Source organism: Solanum dulcamara, chromosome 8 (assembly GCF_947179165.1).
Source record: "Solanum dulcamara chromosome 8, daSolDulc1.2, whole genome shotgun sequence".
NCBI classification, from domain to species: Eukaryota; Viridiplantae; Streptophyta; class Magnoliopsida; order Solanales; family Solanaceae; genus Solanum; species Solanum dulcamara.
In genome coordinates, this window is record NC_077244.1 from 66,984,560 (window position 1) to 66,998,572 (window position 14,013).

General features: G+C 34.6%; 2 protein-coding genes across 4 annotated transcripts; one reads left to right on the plus strand and one right to left on the minus strand.

The window, feature by feature from the left end:
* Positions 1 to 81: 81 nt before the first annotated feature.
* Positions 82 to 5,033, minus strand: LOC129900544 (protein disulfide isomerase-like 5-2). Its single transcript, XM_055975540.1, has 5 exons — positions 4,750 to 5,033; positions 3,964 to 4,067; positions 2,181 to 2,551; positions 1,158 to 1,465; positions 82 to 690 (listed from the first exon to the last, which is right to left on the minus strand). The coding sequence occupies exons 1-5, from the start codon at positions 4,966 to 4,968 to the stop codon at positions 370 to 372; spliced, it is 1,323 nt and encodes a 440-aa protein (XP_055831515.1). The 5' UTR covers positions 4,969 to 5,033; the 3' UTR covers positions 82 to 369.
* A 1,278-nt stretch (positions 5,034 to 6,311) lies between these two features.
* Positions 6,312 to 11,137, plus strand: LOC129900487 (uncharacterized). 3 transcript variants are annotated; one of them, XM_055975474.1, is made up of 4 exons: positions 6,312 to 6,685; positions 8,209 to 8,420; positions 9,165 to 9,313; positions 10,363 to 11,137. In XM_055975474.1, exons 1-4 carry the CDS (start codon positions 6,615 to 6,617, stop codon positions 10,597 to 10,599), a joined length of 669 nt encoding a protein of 222 aa, XP_055831449.1. In that variant the 5' UTR covers positions 6,312 to 6,614; the 3' UTR covers positions 10,600 to 11,137. The 3 variants fall into 3 exon arrangements, with proteins under 3 accessions (XP_055831449.1, XP_055831447.1, XP_055831448.1); XM_055975472.1 differs by having other exon boundaries at positions 6,312 to 6,657; positions 8,182 to 8,420; XM_055975473.1 differs by having other exon boundaries at positions 6,312 to 6,657.
* The last annotated feature ends 2,876 nt before the right edge of the window (positions 11,138 to 14,013 follow it).

Below are 14,013 nucleotides of genomic sequence, written 5' to 3' on the forward strand. Positions count from 1 at the left end.
CATGGACTATCATTAATCGCCAAACAAGCAGTGGTATTAGCTAAAAAGATTGTGTACGGAATAAAACTAGCAGCAGCATCGTTTCTATTTTTAAACTCATTTATACGGTGGGAAAACTAAATTTGCCTCCACATTTGTAAATACAAATTGTTACATTCAATAACACAGATTGAAACACAAACTCTTGCTTACACACCTCTAGTTACAGAAATCATACAAGTATGCTGTTCAAGTAACTTCCTTAAGATTAACAAGGGCTGTGATCATGGTGAGAATGAAACTTAAAAGCACTCTTAGAACGACGTGTAGTTTAGTTTTCCTGTCGAGGATTTCTCAAGCTAACTATTTGAGGTCCTATTGGTGCAAAACTTAATCTTCCTTGTTTTGTTTCTCTCCAGAACGAAGTGGTTGTCTGGCTTCTGGCTGAGAGGTGGAGCTGCTCGGATGATCTCCCTCATCCCTTGTACCAACAGTTAAGGGTTCCTCTTTCAAAGACTGGATCATCATCACCACCGCAACCACAAACACTATGATGGTCACTGTTCCAATCCCGATCATTGAGTTTATGAAACCCATGAAAGAACCAGAGCTAATACGTTTCTGTATAATATTTCCGTCTTTGTATCCTTGAATAAATCGTGTAATTTGGGACCCCTGATCTTCATCTTCAACGCTGTCCGAGCCAACAACCTGTTGCATGAGTAAAATTTCTGTAATCAGTATGTAAAATTTATAGTGATTTAGTTAAAAGGGACTTTTCCAAGAATGAGATTGTGTAAATAATTGTCTCACTCCTTTTATCAACACTGAAAATAATAGGCATCTAGTCTGGTAGATATTATTCACTAAAAGCATCTTAACATGATTAAATTTCATGCAGTGAAATGATAACATTTAAAATGTATGGTTAAGTACAGTTTATCCCTGTTGCTTATTTTAGTCAGCACATTAAGCAAAAATGACAAGTTCATGGTTCACTTTAGTCCATAAGTTTAAGGCACTATATTTTAGCCGTGTTACACAAGAAAAAAGTCCAGACTCCAAACAATAAAGCATGTTAACCTAAAGTATATTTCCTACACTTGATAAGGGTCGACAAACATGCAATGCCTAGCGCGGACCTGGAAAAGGAGAGAAAAAGAAGTAACTGAACTTACTGAAAAGTACTCCTCATCGCCATCCCAAACAACCATTTTTGGCAGTTTAGTTTTCTTAGAAACTTCAAATGATTCAGCAAACCCTTGCCATTGCTTGAACCCTACAAAAACAAATGCGAAGTCGCGATTTGCAGATGCAGCAGCTTTCAGGAGCTTCACTAATCCCTTGGACCTATCATCAGTCTCATCTTCCAAAATTGTTAGAATAACTTTTCTGTCATCATCTTTCAGCAATCTCAGAGTTTCTTCAGTAATGGGCAAAGTCAGCGGGAGCAAACTCTGCTTGATATAATCCTCAATGAATTTTTCTGTGATCCATAGCAGGAAGAAGGTTCAGATATTCACCATTATTTCACAGAAGTCTCCAAGACACAACTTCAGCTACAATTATTAAATCAGTTTGTTTTTTGATGTAGTACAGAATAAGGCAAATGCTGGCAGGTGTGGAACTTAGAGCAATTTAATTTTTTTCATAAATAAGCCTAAATCAATTTAGTCAATTGAAAGTATAATATAAGGTGATAGTCATGCAATTAAATCAATTACTTAAACAACTAATCAAAACCATCTCAGAATTCATGAAAAGAGTCATCTGATGTTTTTGAATGCTTCCTTTTCGAAGGCACTACAACTAGCAGCAGGTTTGTGCACACTGAAATTTCAGATCTTACTGCCGTCTTCTATCAATTTGTCAAGGCTAGCTATATGATTGATCCTCATTATTTAAGGACACCATAATCTGGAGTGTGAATAGTACATTATTGCTGACTTCTGCTTTGAAGTGACAGGATAAGGATTAAGGGCCAATCGTTGAATGAAAGAAAGTTTTTATAACACAGAGCAGGTGGTATTGTTATTATGTTAAATATCACAAGATTCTGGTTTGCTCAGGAGCTTCCTAGGGGATGAACAAGTACCAACTCTTATTGGTTTCCAGGAAGGGATGAATGTTTTTCTGAAAAGCCGGGTGAGATTCTAATTATTTCCAAATTTTATTAAGCTGACAGACGATGATAAGCTAACCTTCAAAGGGGCCATAGAAGATGCTTTGCTCATCATAGTTTGGATGACGAGCTACCAAAGCAGGTATTTTGTCAAAATCATAGAATTCCATGGTTTTATCCGAGAAATCTTTTGCCACAGAGAACCATGCTCTCTTCTTGTATTTTACAGCAAAATGTGACATAGCAGATTCATTCAAACCAAAGCCTATGAATATAGGAAAACTAGTGCCGGCTGCTTCAACAAATTCACTAATAGCTGAGTCAGAATTAAGTATGACCACATCAGGAGCAACAAACTTCTTCAAGAATCGTACAAGTAAATCTGCTTTTCTTGGTCCATAATATTCTGTTGGAACACCATGCATAAATATCTTTAAAGTTGGATATCCACTGCATTGAGATCAAAAAAAGAAATTCAATATCTTCTAATAAAATAATAATGATCAGTATCTTTTGATTTCATATACAGGGGAGAAGTAATCTAATTTCCATAAAGCATGTGCATTCCTGCAGCTCAGCATTATCTTTGTTTTATTTGTTCAAGGGAGAGCAAACAACATCTAATAAATCTTCACTTGGATGCTTTTCAGTGTTACTCTCTTGCGGGGAAAAAAAGTAACATATTGAATTGCACGACAGCTGAACTCTTGGGGTAATCCAACCTCATTTGAAATAGAGACGGTGCAGAAAGTACATCAGAACCCAATTCAAATTTTCCCAATCAAAAAGCTCAATCCCCGTAAAACTTGTGTCCATCAATTTCAACTATCCTGATTACACCCTCTCTGTGTATGTCACCTGGCTACTCTGCCTCTCCAATAGACTTAGCAAAAGATACTCTCTTCCTACTCCAGCACATACCCAGAAGTATCAGCACTATTGACTATATAAGCACAAGAGAGATCCTACACAGAGAGAAGGAAGGAACAATATTGATGAAGGAGAGATCCAAGATTGAGAGAGGAAAGCAACAAAGGAGATCAGATTATCAGAGGTAGAATTAATGGAGGTTCAAGGGAAAGGAAAGGAAAAGGAGGACATGGCAGATGTACTGACACAGAAAGATGGATGTGGATGGGCCCTCAACAACTTCTCAGCATCTAGATTTTTTGCTTTTCAACTTCTGTTGTAACTCCTTTACTTTCAAACACATCATCTTCTTTTTACACATGTGAAGACGAAACAAATTTCCTATATGGTGTACCTAAGAGAGTAAAATGAAATCCAATTTTAAAGCAAACTGTTGTGATCACTATCACTTCAGGGAGCAATGGTTAATGGGCTGGGAAGTTCGGAATCAGCCTCTTAGATCTGTGGCCAGCACTGCATTCCTCAGTTTGATGTCTTAATTGATCTATAAGACGACTAATAGATTTTTATCATTAAATGATAGTCGTTGAAGAATGATACTCCCTCCATTTCAATTTGGTTGTCTAGTTTTGACTTGACACAGAGTCTAAAGAAAGTAAGGAAGACTTTTGAATCTTGTGGTTTTAAACTAAAGATATGAAGAATGTACCAAAATGTCTTTTAATCTTGTGCTCTTAAACATACCATGTGGAAAGTTGAAATTAAAGAGTTGGCAAAAAAAAGAGAAAGAGACATTCTTTTTGAAATGGACTAGAAAGGAAATTAAGACAAACAAATTGAAACGGAGGAAATATGAAAAATGTCTTATCAAACTAATGAATACCTACCTTTCTTTTGAGTTCTTGCAAAACCTGATTAAACATATGCAGATCATACATTGTGAAACTAATATCAGAAAAACGATTTGGTGATAAGGCTAAAAGCACACGTACTCGATGCCATATTTTGAACCAACACGTTTGTACTTGTCAGCATCTATTTTTGCAATACTTATGGGCTCCTTCAAATCAGCAAGAACGCGAGCAGCTTTGTCCAACTGCAATGAACTTTTACTTCATCAGATTGCTTTTAGAGGTCGAAATTCAGGAAATCACATGAAACTACGCATCACATAGAATTCAAGTTTCTTCTTGTAAAGAGAAATGTGCATATCATGCTAGAGTCTAGATAACTTTTCATTTGAGAAGCATTCAACCATTTTAAAGTTAATTTGAATAGTCCTTTATCAATTAAGGAAGAAATGCAACCTTGTTGGTAGTTCTTACTTTGTCCACCAATGTGTGGACAGATGAAAAGAAAATCACCTAGTATTTTTTACTTCTGCTGGGTTTTGAACATGAAATCTCATGGTTCCCAATCTACTCCATCAACCACTAGACCAGTGCAATTAACCCGTCTATAGTTTTTAGTCTAATTTGGCACCCAAGTGTATGACCTAGTGGTCGATGAAGTGGGTGCAAATCCCAGAGACCAGAGTATATGCTTATCATACATGCTTATTCTAGTTTTTCAGATCTTAATTCATTCAACTCATTGGAATTCTTCTTTGTAATTTGGGTGAATTATCTTGCATACCTGATTTAATCACACTTGAAGTAAAGAAAACCAATCGCATCTATTGCAGTTATCCACTTACAATCGTAACTAACAAATGACTACATTCGAGTAAGAAACAACAGTAAGTTGAACCAAAAAGAAGAGAAGTAAAGGAATTAGACCTGAGGAGCAAGACGTTTGCAGTGCCCACACCAAGGAGCATAGAAATCGACGAGAATATAATCAAAGGTGGAAATTGCAGCATCGAAGTTGGACTCATCAAGTTCCAATACTTTCCCGCCGTCAACGGAGAACTGTTGCTTCTGCTGCCCAGTTTCCGCCGCGGCGATCGACGGCAGGAGGAAGATGGAGATAAAGAGGAAAAGCATATTGTTTTTCATCAAATTGTAGCAGTTGAATGATGGATCTATGTAAAGACTTCAGATTTTGACTCTCACTAAAGAAAAATATGGATTTTTAAAAGAAAATTTTGCACCAACTCTAATTTGGACTTAGATATTTGAAAAATTATTAGTTTAACAGTTTCAATTTTTAAAATTTGAGAAATAAGTTTGAAAAATATTTTCAAGTCAAATAATGATTTACATTCATAAAATTTCAAATAAAAGTGGAATTTATTTTCAGATACAAGTACACAACAACCACCTTAGATAAAATATAGAATATGATATTATCATTATTCATCCCCGTAGAATAGTTTAAAATTTTTAATATAATAAAATAAACTTATTACGTGGTTTAAGTAATTAAATAATATGTTAACAATTCTCAAGATGTCATGGGAAAAAATTACATCTTTTTGGGCATAATTTGGCATTACAAATTCTATCATTGTTTGACTAATTATTAGGAGTATTAGATATAACTTGCATATTACTTTATTTAATGATAACAATAGAACGGATTACATAAAATAATAAGAGATGAATAACAATATATATAATTATGTTTATTTTGAATTTGTTATTGTAACTAACTTTAATATCTTTTTTTAAAAAGCACAAGTGAGTAATTTTTTATTTCAATTAACAATCAGTTTTTTCGATTAATAAATTGATAATCGATAGACTATTCCAACAAATTTTATATTCATTAAAATAAAAGTAAATGAAACAAATACTCAATAAGTAATTTATTCTATTAATAATTTACGTTCATATATTCTAATAAAACATCAATTATTTAATCTGTCTAATCAGTTGGACATTAGAGAAACAAAAACGCATTAATCTAATTAAATTAATTTTAAGAATTATTTCATTTTTACTTATATGTTTTGATTAAATTTTGATGAACTTCTTTTAATTCTCTATAAATCATATGACTAATTTATAAATTGTCAAATCATTTTTTAGATCCGCAATTGTCAAACAGTTTGCGAGTATAACATAATACCTTTCTTTTAAGAAACAAAAGACTACATCTAATTTGATTTATACTTGTGTACAGTCAAATAAAAAATTGCATCCTAAATTATAGTTGCATCAAGTAATTATTATTCCAAGAGATATTTTGAACATAACAAAAGACACAAAAAAAGGGTATGAAAAATGTAGTTTTTAAGACAAGATATATATAAAAATAAATATTTATACAACGAAATTACATAAAACAAAAACAATCACAATAACTTTAATTAATATTATTGTACTAATTTAAAATAAATATTAATTAATCTGTTTATTTATTATACCAAAATGTATATTGAATGTCAAAGAGAAGACTGTTCTTTGAGGAGAGAAGAAAAAGAGATTTATGTATTCTGATACGATTTCTCCTCGAGAAAATACACAAATTGTTGGTTTTCTAGTGAATTAGGAAAAGACCCAATTCATCTGTGAACATACAGATCGTATATTTAGTAGAAAAGAATAAAATTGGAAAGATTAGATTTTTTTGGTGATGAGTTCACGAGGGCTGCTGCCATTGATGAATCTTGTTAAACTTAATGGAGTTCCAATTCTGCAACAGTTGCATTTGGAGGAGCGGCTACTTAGGACCTCATCTCATAATTGGTGTATCGTGAATGATGGAACCAATGAACCCACCATTGTCATGGGGATTTCAGGGTGAGCTCAATTTTCACCCTTTATTATGGTATGATGATGTTACTTTTCTTTTTTCCATAAAAAATTTTCCTAGAAATATTTCTTGATTGTTTCAATTGGCGGGTTCGTTGTACAAAGATCAATTCTTTGTGGGTTGTTATAGCTTTTTGGGATTTTTTGTTTAATGGTGGACTAACCCATAGTTCTTAATAGAATCTGTTATATTAATTGGTGTTTTTTTCCATTAATGGCTTATGTATATATATACTGAGTTTGTTGTTGTGCTTGATCAGAAACAAAGTTTGGGAGTTTAAAACATTACTCCCTCCTTCCCAATTTATGTGATGATGTTTGACTTAGCATGGAGTTTAAGTAAGAAAGAAAGATTTATGACACTTGTCTTCTAAAACAAGTCACAGATGTTTATGTGGTTATACATAAATTGGAATAGAGGGAGTATTTGTTTACGCTTCATAATTGGTTTCTCAAGTCTTTGAATAGTCGAAGTGACTTTGAGTGGGGTATGCATTTTGAAGAGTTTCTCTACAATGAATTATTTGGGTGATTCAATTGGATGCTATCTGAATTTCTAGGATGTTCACTGTTCTATCAACTTCATCTCCAGATATATAAAAAAGTAGCTTGAAAGAAGGGCCTTCAAGTGGGTTAGGAGCACATCACAAATTCGTACCCTAACGGAAACAAAAACCTAGTATTTAAGTGGAGAAGGGTGATGAGCCGATCTGGTTATCCACTGAATTGAGGACCGCACGCCACTGGCACCTGGGGGTTTCTTAGTTATCATTAGAAAAAAGAAGGATCTTCAAGTTGTTCCTAGGTACCATTAAAAGTTGTAGGAGCAAGAGGCGAAGGTCACTTGTTTCTATATCTCACACTGATGATGGATGCGCTAGGATGAGTGTGGTGTCACTTTTCATTTACATCTACTTAATAGTCATTTTTAAGGGGGGGGGGGGGATGATACCTTTAATTGCTCAATAAACAATCAATGAATGATATTATTGTAGAATATCAGCAACTGTGTGGTTTCTGAAAAAAAGAAGTAATCAGATCTTGTATCAATCAAATATGTTCCACATGCCATCAAGAATAATTTTGTAAAGATTCTTACTGGTTGATTTAACTTAGTAAGCTTGCAGAATTTCAGCATCTGTGTGGTTTCTGGAGAAAAAGTAAGCAGAGATAAATTTTCTATGAACCAAATATGTTCCACATGTCGTGAATAATTTGTAAAGATTCTTACTTAGTGAGCTAATGTCGTCAACTTATGATTCCATTTGTGTGTCATAAAGACACTGATAACAAGGCCAATTTTCCACTTTCCAATATTGTGTAGACCGTATATTGGTTGGAGCTAAGGTGTCGGTATTACCTACACTTTTGGTGTGCAAATTCTGATCTATCAGTTTATAATTGATGGAAGAAGTTATGAGTACTTGAATGCCATGGCTGTAATGACAGAACTTTACTGCTGTATGTTTTGGATTGTGTTATTTTATATAACAGCATTAACCATTTCCACAGAAAACCAGCTGAACTTCTTGAAATCAGTTCTGTTTTGCAAGACAAGATTCCAGTAATAAAGAGGTTTTCTGGAGGGGGCACTGTAATTGTCGATCACCGGACAGTTTTCATCACTTTCATATGCAACACAGATGCTCTCCCTAGTGTACAACCATATCCTAGGCCCATCATGTCATGGAGCAGCCAACTGTATAGCAAAGTGTTTCAAGGAGTAGGAGATTTCTCTCTTCGTGAAAATGGTACTTCTTTTGCTCCAGGATATTTCATCATTGACTGTCCAGTGTATTTGCAGAAGTGTTGCAGGTTTCTTCTTCAAGAACCCCAAAAAGAGAGAGAAAGAACACTTCACTTTTTTCTACTTGTCAAAAGTAGGAAAAAAAGACTTGCTTTTAAATTTTGTCATGGAGGAAACACTTGCTTATGCTTTGCTGTATGGTATTTTGGCACAATATATTTCTTATTTATATCTTTGTGACACTGAGTTAGTTTAATATTAGCAAAACTTATTTGACTAACAAAAAGAAACTGGAAGTTTCATTCGTCGGACAATGTATTTGTGCATGTAATGGGGCCTAGAAACTAAGGTTGACTGTCAGTCTGAGGATGCTATAGTAAGCACTTATTCTATGAAGGTTATTGTCCTCAGATAAAACTTTTGTGCCGCACTCATGACTCATCAAGGGAGCTTCCTTTCATATAGATTTAATTATTTCTGGTACATAAGGTTCAAAAACTTTCTTGCTAACTTCCTGACAAGAAAATTTTCATTCATTGGATGCCTCTTTATCTGTATTCTTATTTCTTATTGTTAGCAATGTTATATTCTTTCCTCTCTGTGCAGTTGTTTCCTATTTCTATGTACATTGTATTTGTCTTATTTTTCCGCTCCCACATTAATATGACTTGAGGAATTCTTGTTTCATGTTTTGCTCACCAACTTTCTAAGATAACCAACTTCATGTTGTACTTTTACATGATCACAGACTACGTTTTTGGCAACCGCAAGTTTGGGGGAAATGCTCAATCTATCACAAAAAGGCGTTGGGTTCATCATACGTCCTTTCTGTGGGATTATGAGATGATGAACATGGCTTATCTCAAACTTCCAAAACGAGCTCCTGACTATCGACAGGTCTGCTAATACTTTTGCATGTTCCTTGTTCTACATGTTAAATAATCTTTTGAGCATTTTCTTAAAGAACTTGATGATGCAGCTGATTTTTTGACATTGTGCTTCTGGAAACACTCTGATTTAAGATGTTGGCAGAATAATCTTAGCCCTGTTTAGGATTGATGCCAAAATTTTATTCTTGTTGTATGTTGCGACATATGGGACAGCTATGTAATTAACAGAAGGATATTGTTCAGGTAGTCATTAATAGAATATTTCCATAGCCAGAAATAGTTTTTCTCTTCCCTCCAATGTATAGCACATTACTACATTCTATAGGAAATAGTAGTGTAATTCTTGCACTGCATGCATCTGCTTCTATGCCCGATGGTGTCAATACCTGTAAGTTGATACTGTCATCATGGTGAAAAGATGAAGCATGGGTAGCTTCTCTGTTTGCACCTTTCGATCCTTCTTGTACTCTGCTATCTTATCTTTTATTACATTTGCACGAGTAATAATTACTCTATTAATGTCTTGACAGCTGCGTTATACCATCCCTTAATTTTAAGATGTGTTTTAATTTTCTTTGACTTTGTAATTTGCTTGATATTGTTTTATCATCCATGAGTAGTGGAATCCCAATAGAGTGTAGTATAGGATGCACATTCAACTAGAGAAAGCATTCAACTTCTAGGTTTGGAGGGTATTGGAAGGAATTTTTTATAAGATGCCAATGCTTGATAATTATGTAAGTGAATGTTGAAGTTTTGGTACAGTTGACGGTGGTACCTTTTGTTGAAGCATTATGTTGATGATTCTCATCACATGGTATCAGGTTCTTGTTACCATTTCTCAATCTAGTCTATTGCCCGTGGCTTCTTTTTTCTCAACCTAAGTTGATTTAAATCTTCTCATGCTTAAGTCTATAGTAGTTCTTATTATATGCAAACTCATTTGCTACTTGACAATTTCTTCACTACTTTTTGTTTGCACAAGTTACTTTTCAGATGCACATTAAAAATTTGCTTGCTTGTCTCTGAAAGAGAGTGTTCCTATTGGTTATTCAGGCAAGAGACCATTCTGACTTTATTTGCCGCATGAAGGATTATATATCTCGACAAGAATTCATCAGTAGAACCATTTCTGCACTTGGCAGCCAGTTTTGTGTAACTCCTCTGGAGCTTGAATCATCTGACTGTCCCGATGACGCGAAATTCGTGCCCTCCACTAGACTACTTGGAAAACAAGACCTAGAGGAATGTTTTGAGTCTGAATCTGGGAATGTCATACTTCAGTCACTGTAACTGCTACAGGACCTTTGCTTGATGGTGCTACTGTATGTCAGTGTACCTTAATTGATTATTCGCTCGAGGAATACTTTCCATAAGAATATTTTGGTTAGAGTGGTCTCCTAATCTGGTTGTGGTTGCCTACCTCCAACTCATTCATATTGCTACTTGCTCAGATGAAAATACTGGGAAGAAGGTGCTACCTTTTACCATTGTGCTAAGCAGTGGGCATAATTGAGGCATTGTTTGTAAGCACATCAATTGAGTGTTTACACTATTTATTCACTGGACAAATTGACCATCTCTCTCCCCTTCATTTGGTTCTGTGATTTTAGTTCTGGCTAGACTTTGATTCCAAGAGTTTGTTTTTAGCTAAGTAGAGGTCTTGGTGGGAAGTGAAAATTTTCAAATTTACACAGTGCCTCTTGATTGGTACTCTTTTAAGTTTTGCTTTCCAATAATCATAGGTATTAGAGTGTGTTAACAAGCACATTCAAAAGGCATGGCCAATGTAACAATAACATCATGTGTAATATGAGTTTTCTCTTGATTATCTAGTGGAGTAAGGATGCAATTGTAATTGTCTGTACAATTTTACTTTGATGTGCCAATGGTCATAGAGGGGAAGGAGATAGTAGTGGTGGAAGAAGAATTGAAGAAGAGGGTTTAAAATTGTTTGGGATGGTGTGGTGGCATTCCGCGTGGTGTCCACCTCACCAAAATATCAGTGTCATGTGGGATGGACTTTTCGCATAGTATAGAAGGATAGGTTTGACTTTGCCCTTTATTTTTTTAAATGAGAAAAAGGATTTACTTTGCCCAATAACATAGGGACTAAAATTGCTAGTTCTCCTAAAAAGAATTAAAAACATAAAGCAAATGTGGCTTTCTTATTTATGATTTTTTTTAAGCACACGTAAAGCGGAATGATGGAGGGAGTTGTACGATAGCAGTTGACATTTGTTTTCTTTTTATGAAATTTCATTTTATATGTCTTAATAAAGTTCAGCATGATTTTAGATTACGGTGGTTTGCTACCGGATAATATAAAAGATTTCTCCAAGAAAAAAATAAAATCTTGCAAATCTATTCTCTATGTTTAACAGTTATAAACAAGCTTAAACCAAAAGTGTGAAATCTTGAACCCAAAAATAATAAAGGACCAACCAAATTCAAGAAAGAAAAGAAAACTGTCATGACTCAAGCTAGGCTCTAGACATAACACGGTGATTAAGATTCTGAGAGATTCCAACCAAATCTCTTGACATATCATAAATGAGCATACATAAGGTAAATAAAATAATAAGACTAAATCATAAATGCGGAATAAAAGTCTCAACATGAATATCTCGACAAGGGAAAAATCAACTCCGAATGAACATGACAACATAGACATAGCCAAAATCTAACATGCCTCTACTATGTTTGCATAAATCATAGAAAAACTTTTGATCTCCATGTACTAAAGTAAACATAAGATACCCTTCACTCATAATGAAGACACACACCAGCAATAATTAAGGCTCTATACAGCAAAAAAAAGGGAAGGTTTAATTGAAAAAAAGTTCTGGCAAGCTGGAAGCGAAATGCAAAATCCTTCAAATCACTTGTTTTAATGCACCTGTGATTCACAGAAGTCTCCGTTGGTCCCCCCCCCCCCCCCCCCCCGCCCTTTTTTTTTTCTTATCAGGAAATGTGCTTGTAGCGGTTCTTTACATTAAGATAGTGAATCATACTCTTGGGCACATAGTTCTCTTGTCAAAATCCACGACAATGCTTCAGCTCCAAAGAGTCATCAACTTCTTTAAGGTGCTTAATACAACAAAATGCAATGAGATGTAAACGGGCTAACAAGACTAGGTTCACCTCCGAAACCATACAATCCACATATCAACACTAATTAGCCAGATTTCTCAAACAATATTTCTGGTCTTGACTGACACTTTTGATTAAAGTAAGTGTGTACCAATGAAACCTCCACCCCCACCCTACACACATATTTCATTCAATCAACCTCAATCCCATAGCGGGAGCTTTAGTGCACCGGGCTGGCCTTTTAACCTCAATCCTATATTAATTGGGCAACTATATGAATCCATTTGTATCAGTTCTACTCTACTATTCAGATCCTTTTCTGCATACTTAGATGGGGCACATCATAATGAATAATCATCAAACTATCTATACACCGACTGTCAACCTACCACGATCCTACTTCAGCCATCACCACCACAATCATCCATACTCTAATAACTCAAGTTAGATAACTTTCAAATAGTTCATATGAAAATCTTTCAGTAATTTCATTTGTTGAGTGGTATTTCCTCCTTTTGTGCATGTCTAGTTTAAAATCGATTTACATTCTTTCGTCTGATCTATTCGGACAATTAAAAAGGTGCTTCCTTGTGTTGGCAGCCTTATCATTGTTTTATTTCAAATCATTTGGTTTAGACATTATTTCGGTCATAAGATGCCTCAAAAATAAGATTTAAATTTACTAATGATCTGACCAAAAAGTTTCTAACAGATGGTGAAGGCTGTTTGAAACTCTATTATCTCATCCAGAAGGCCAAATAGGGAATAATAAGATTGTTCAATACCAATAATCCTTTATATAGGTTCTCGAGCAACCTTCTGTAAACCCTCTGCTTTTATCACATTAGCATCTTCATTGTGGTTGATGAATTAGGATACACCCTGTAATTCATCTCGATTTCTAATATAAAGAATCAAATTGGAAAAATTGGAAGATAGGGCAACTTTTTCTTTTACTTCACTGAAAATTAAAGTATTTTATTGATCTACAAAAGCACCAAGTGCATCAATGTACACAAAAAAGATCACAGAAGATATAAAGTTACAAAGCCTATATCATTTGAACGAGATGAGAAAATCAAAAAAAGTGTACATCTTTCAGAATTTCAAATTATATCTTGAACATTTAACCAAATTCCTTTGGGCATATCATTGAGATGCCAGTAAAGTTTGAAAAAAGTGCATTACAATCTTTACATGCAGCATATACATGTTTGCACAAACCATAGAAAACCTTTTGATCTCCGAGTTATTAGGAAAACAAGATAAACATGAGATACCCTTCACTCATAATGCATACTCAAACCAGCAATATTAAGGCTTCATATAGCAAAAAAAGGTGAAAGTTAAATTGAGAAAAAGTTTTGGCAAGCTGGAAACAAAATGCAAAATCCTTTAAACAACTTGGGGTTTAACAATGCTGTGATTCACAGAATTTTCTGCTAGTTTATTTTCTTTCTTTCCTTCTTTTTATTGCCTTACGCATTGGGGATGTGCTTGCAGAGGTTCTTCACACTAAAAATAGTGAATCATAAAATTCAATCTCTTGGACACACAGTTCTCTCATCAAACTCCACAACATGCTTCACAGCTCCAAAGAGTCATCAACTTCTT

Bases quoted from the DNA above. Each gene is read 5' to 3' on its own strand.
- LOC129900544 (XM_055975540.1), bottom strand. From the start codon at position 4,968: ATGAAAAACAATATGCTTTTCCTCTTTATCTCCATCTTCCTCCTGCCG. The intron at 1,466-2,180 runs GTTAGCTTATCA...TATGGATCACAG, and splicing joins CTTCTATGGCCCCTTTGAAG to AAAAATTCATTGAGGATTAT. The intron at 691-1,157 runs GTAAGTTCAGTT...CTCATGCAACAG, and splicing joins GCGATGAGGAGTACTTTTCA to GTTGTTGGCTCGGACAGCGT.
- LOC129900487 (XM_055975472.1), top strand. From the start codon at position 6,491: ATGAGTTCACGAGGGCTGCTGCCATTGATGAATCTTGTTAAACTTAAT. The intron at 6,658-8,181 runs GTGAGCTCAATT...CCATTTCCACAG, and splicing joins ATTGTCATGGGGATTTCAGG to AAAACCAGCTGAACTTCTTG. The intron at 9,314-10,362 runs GTCTGCTAATAC...TTGGTTATTCAG, and splicing joins GAGCTCCTGACTATCGACAG to GCAAGAGACCATTCTGACTT.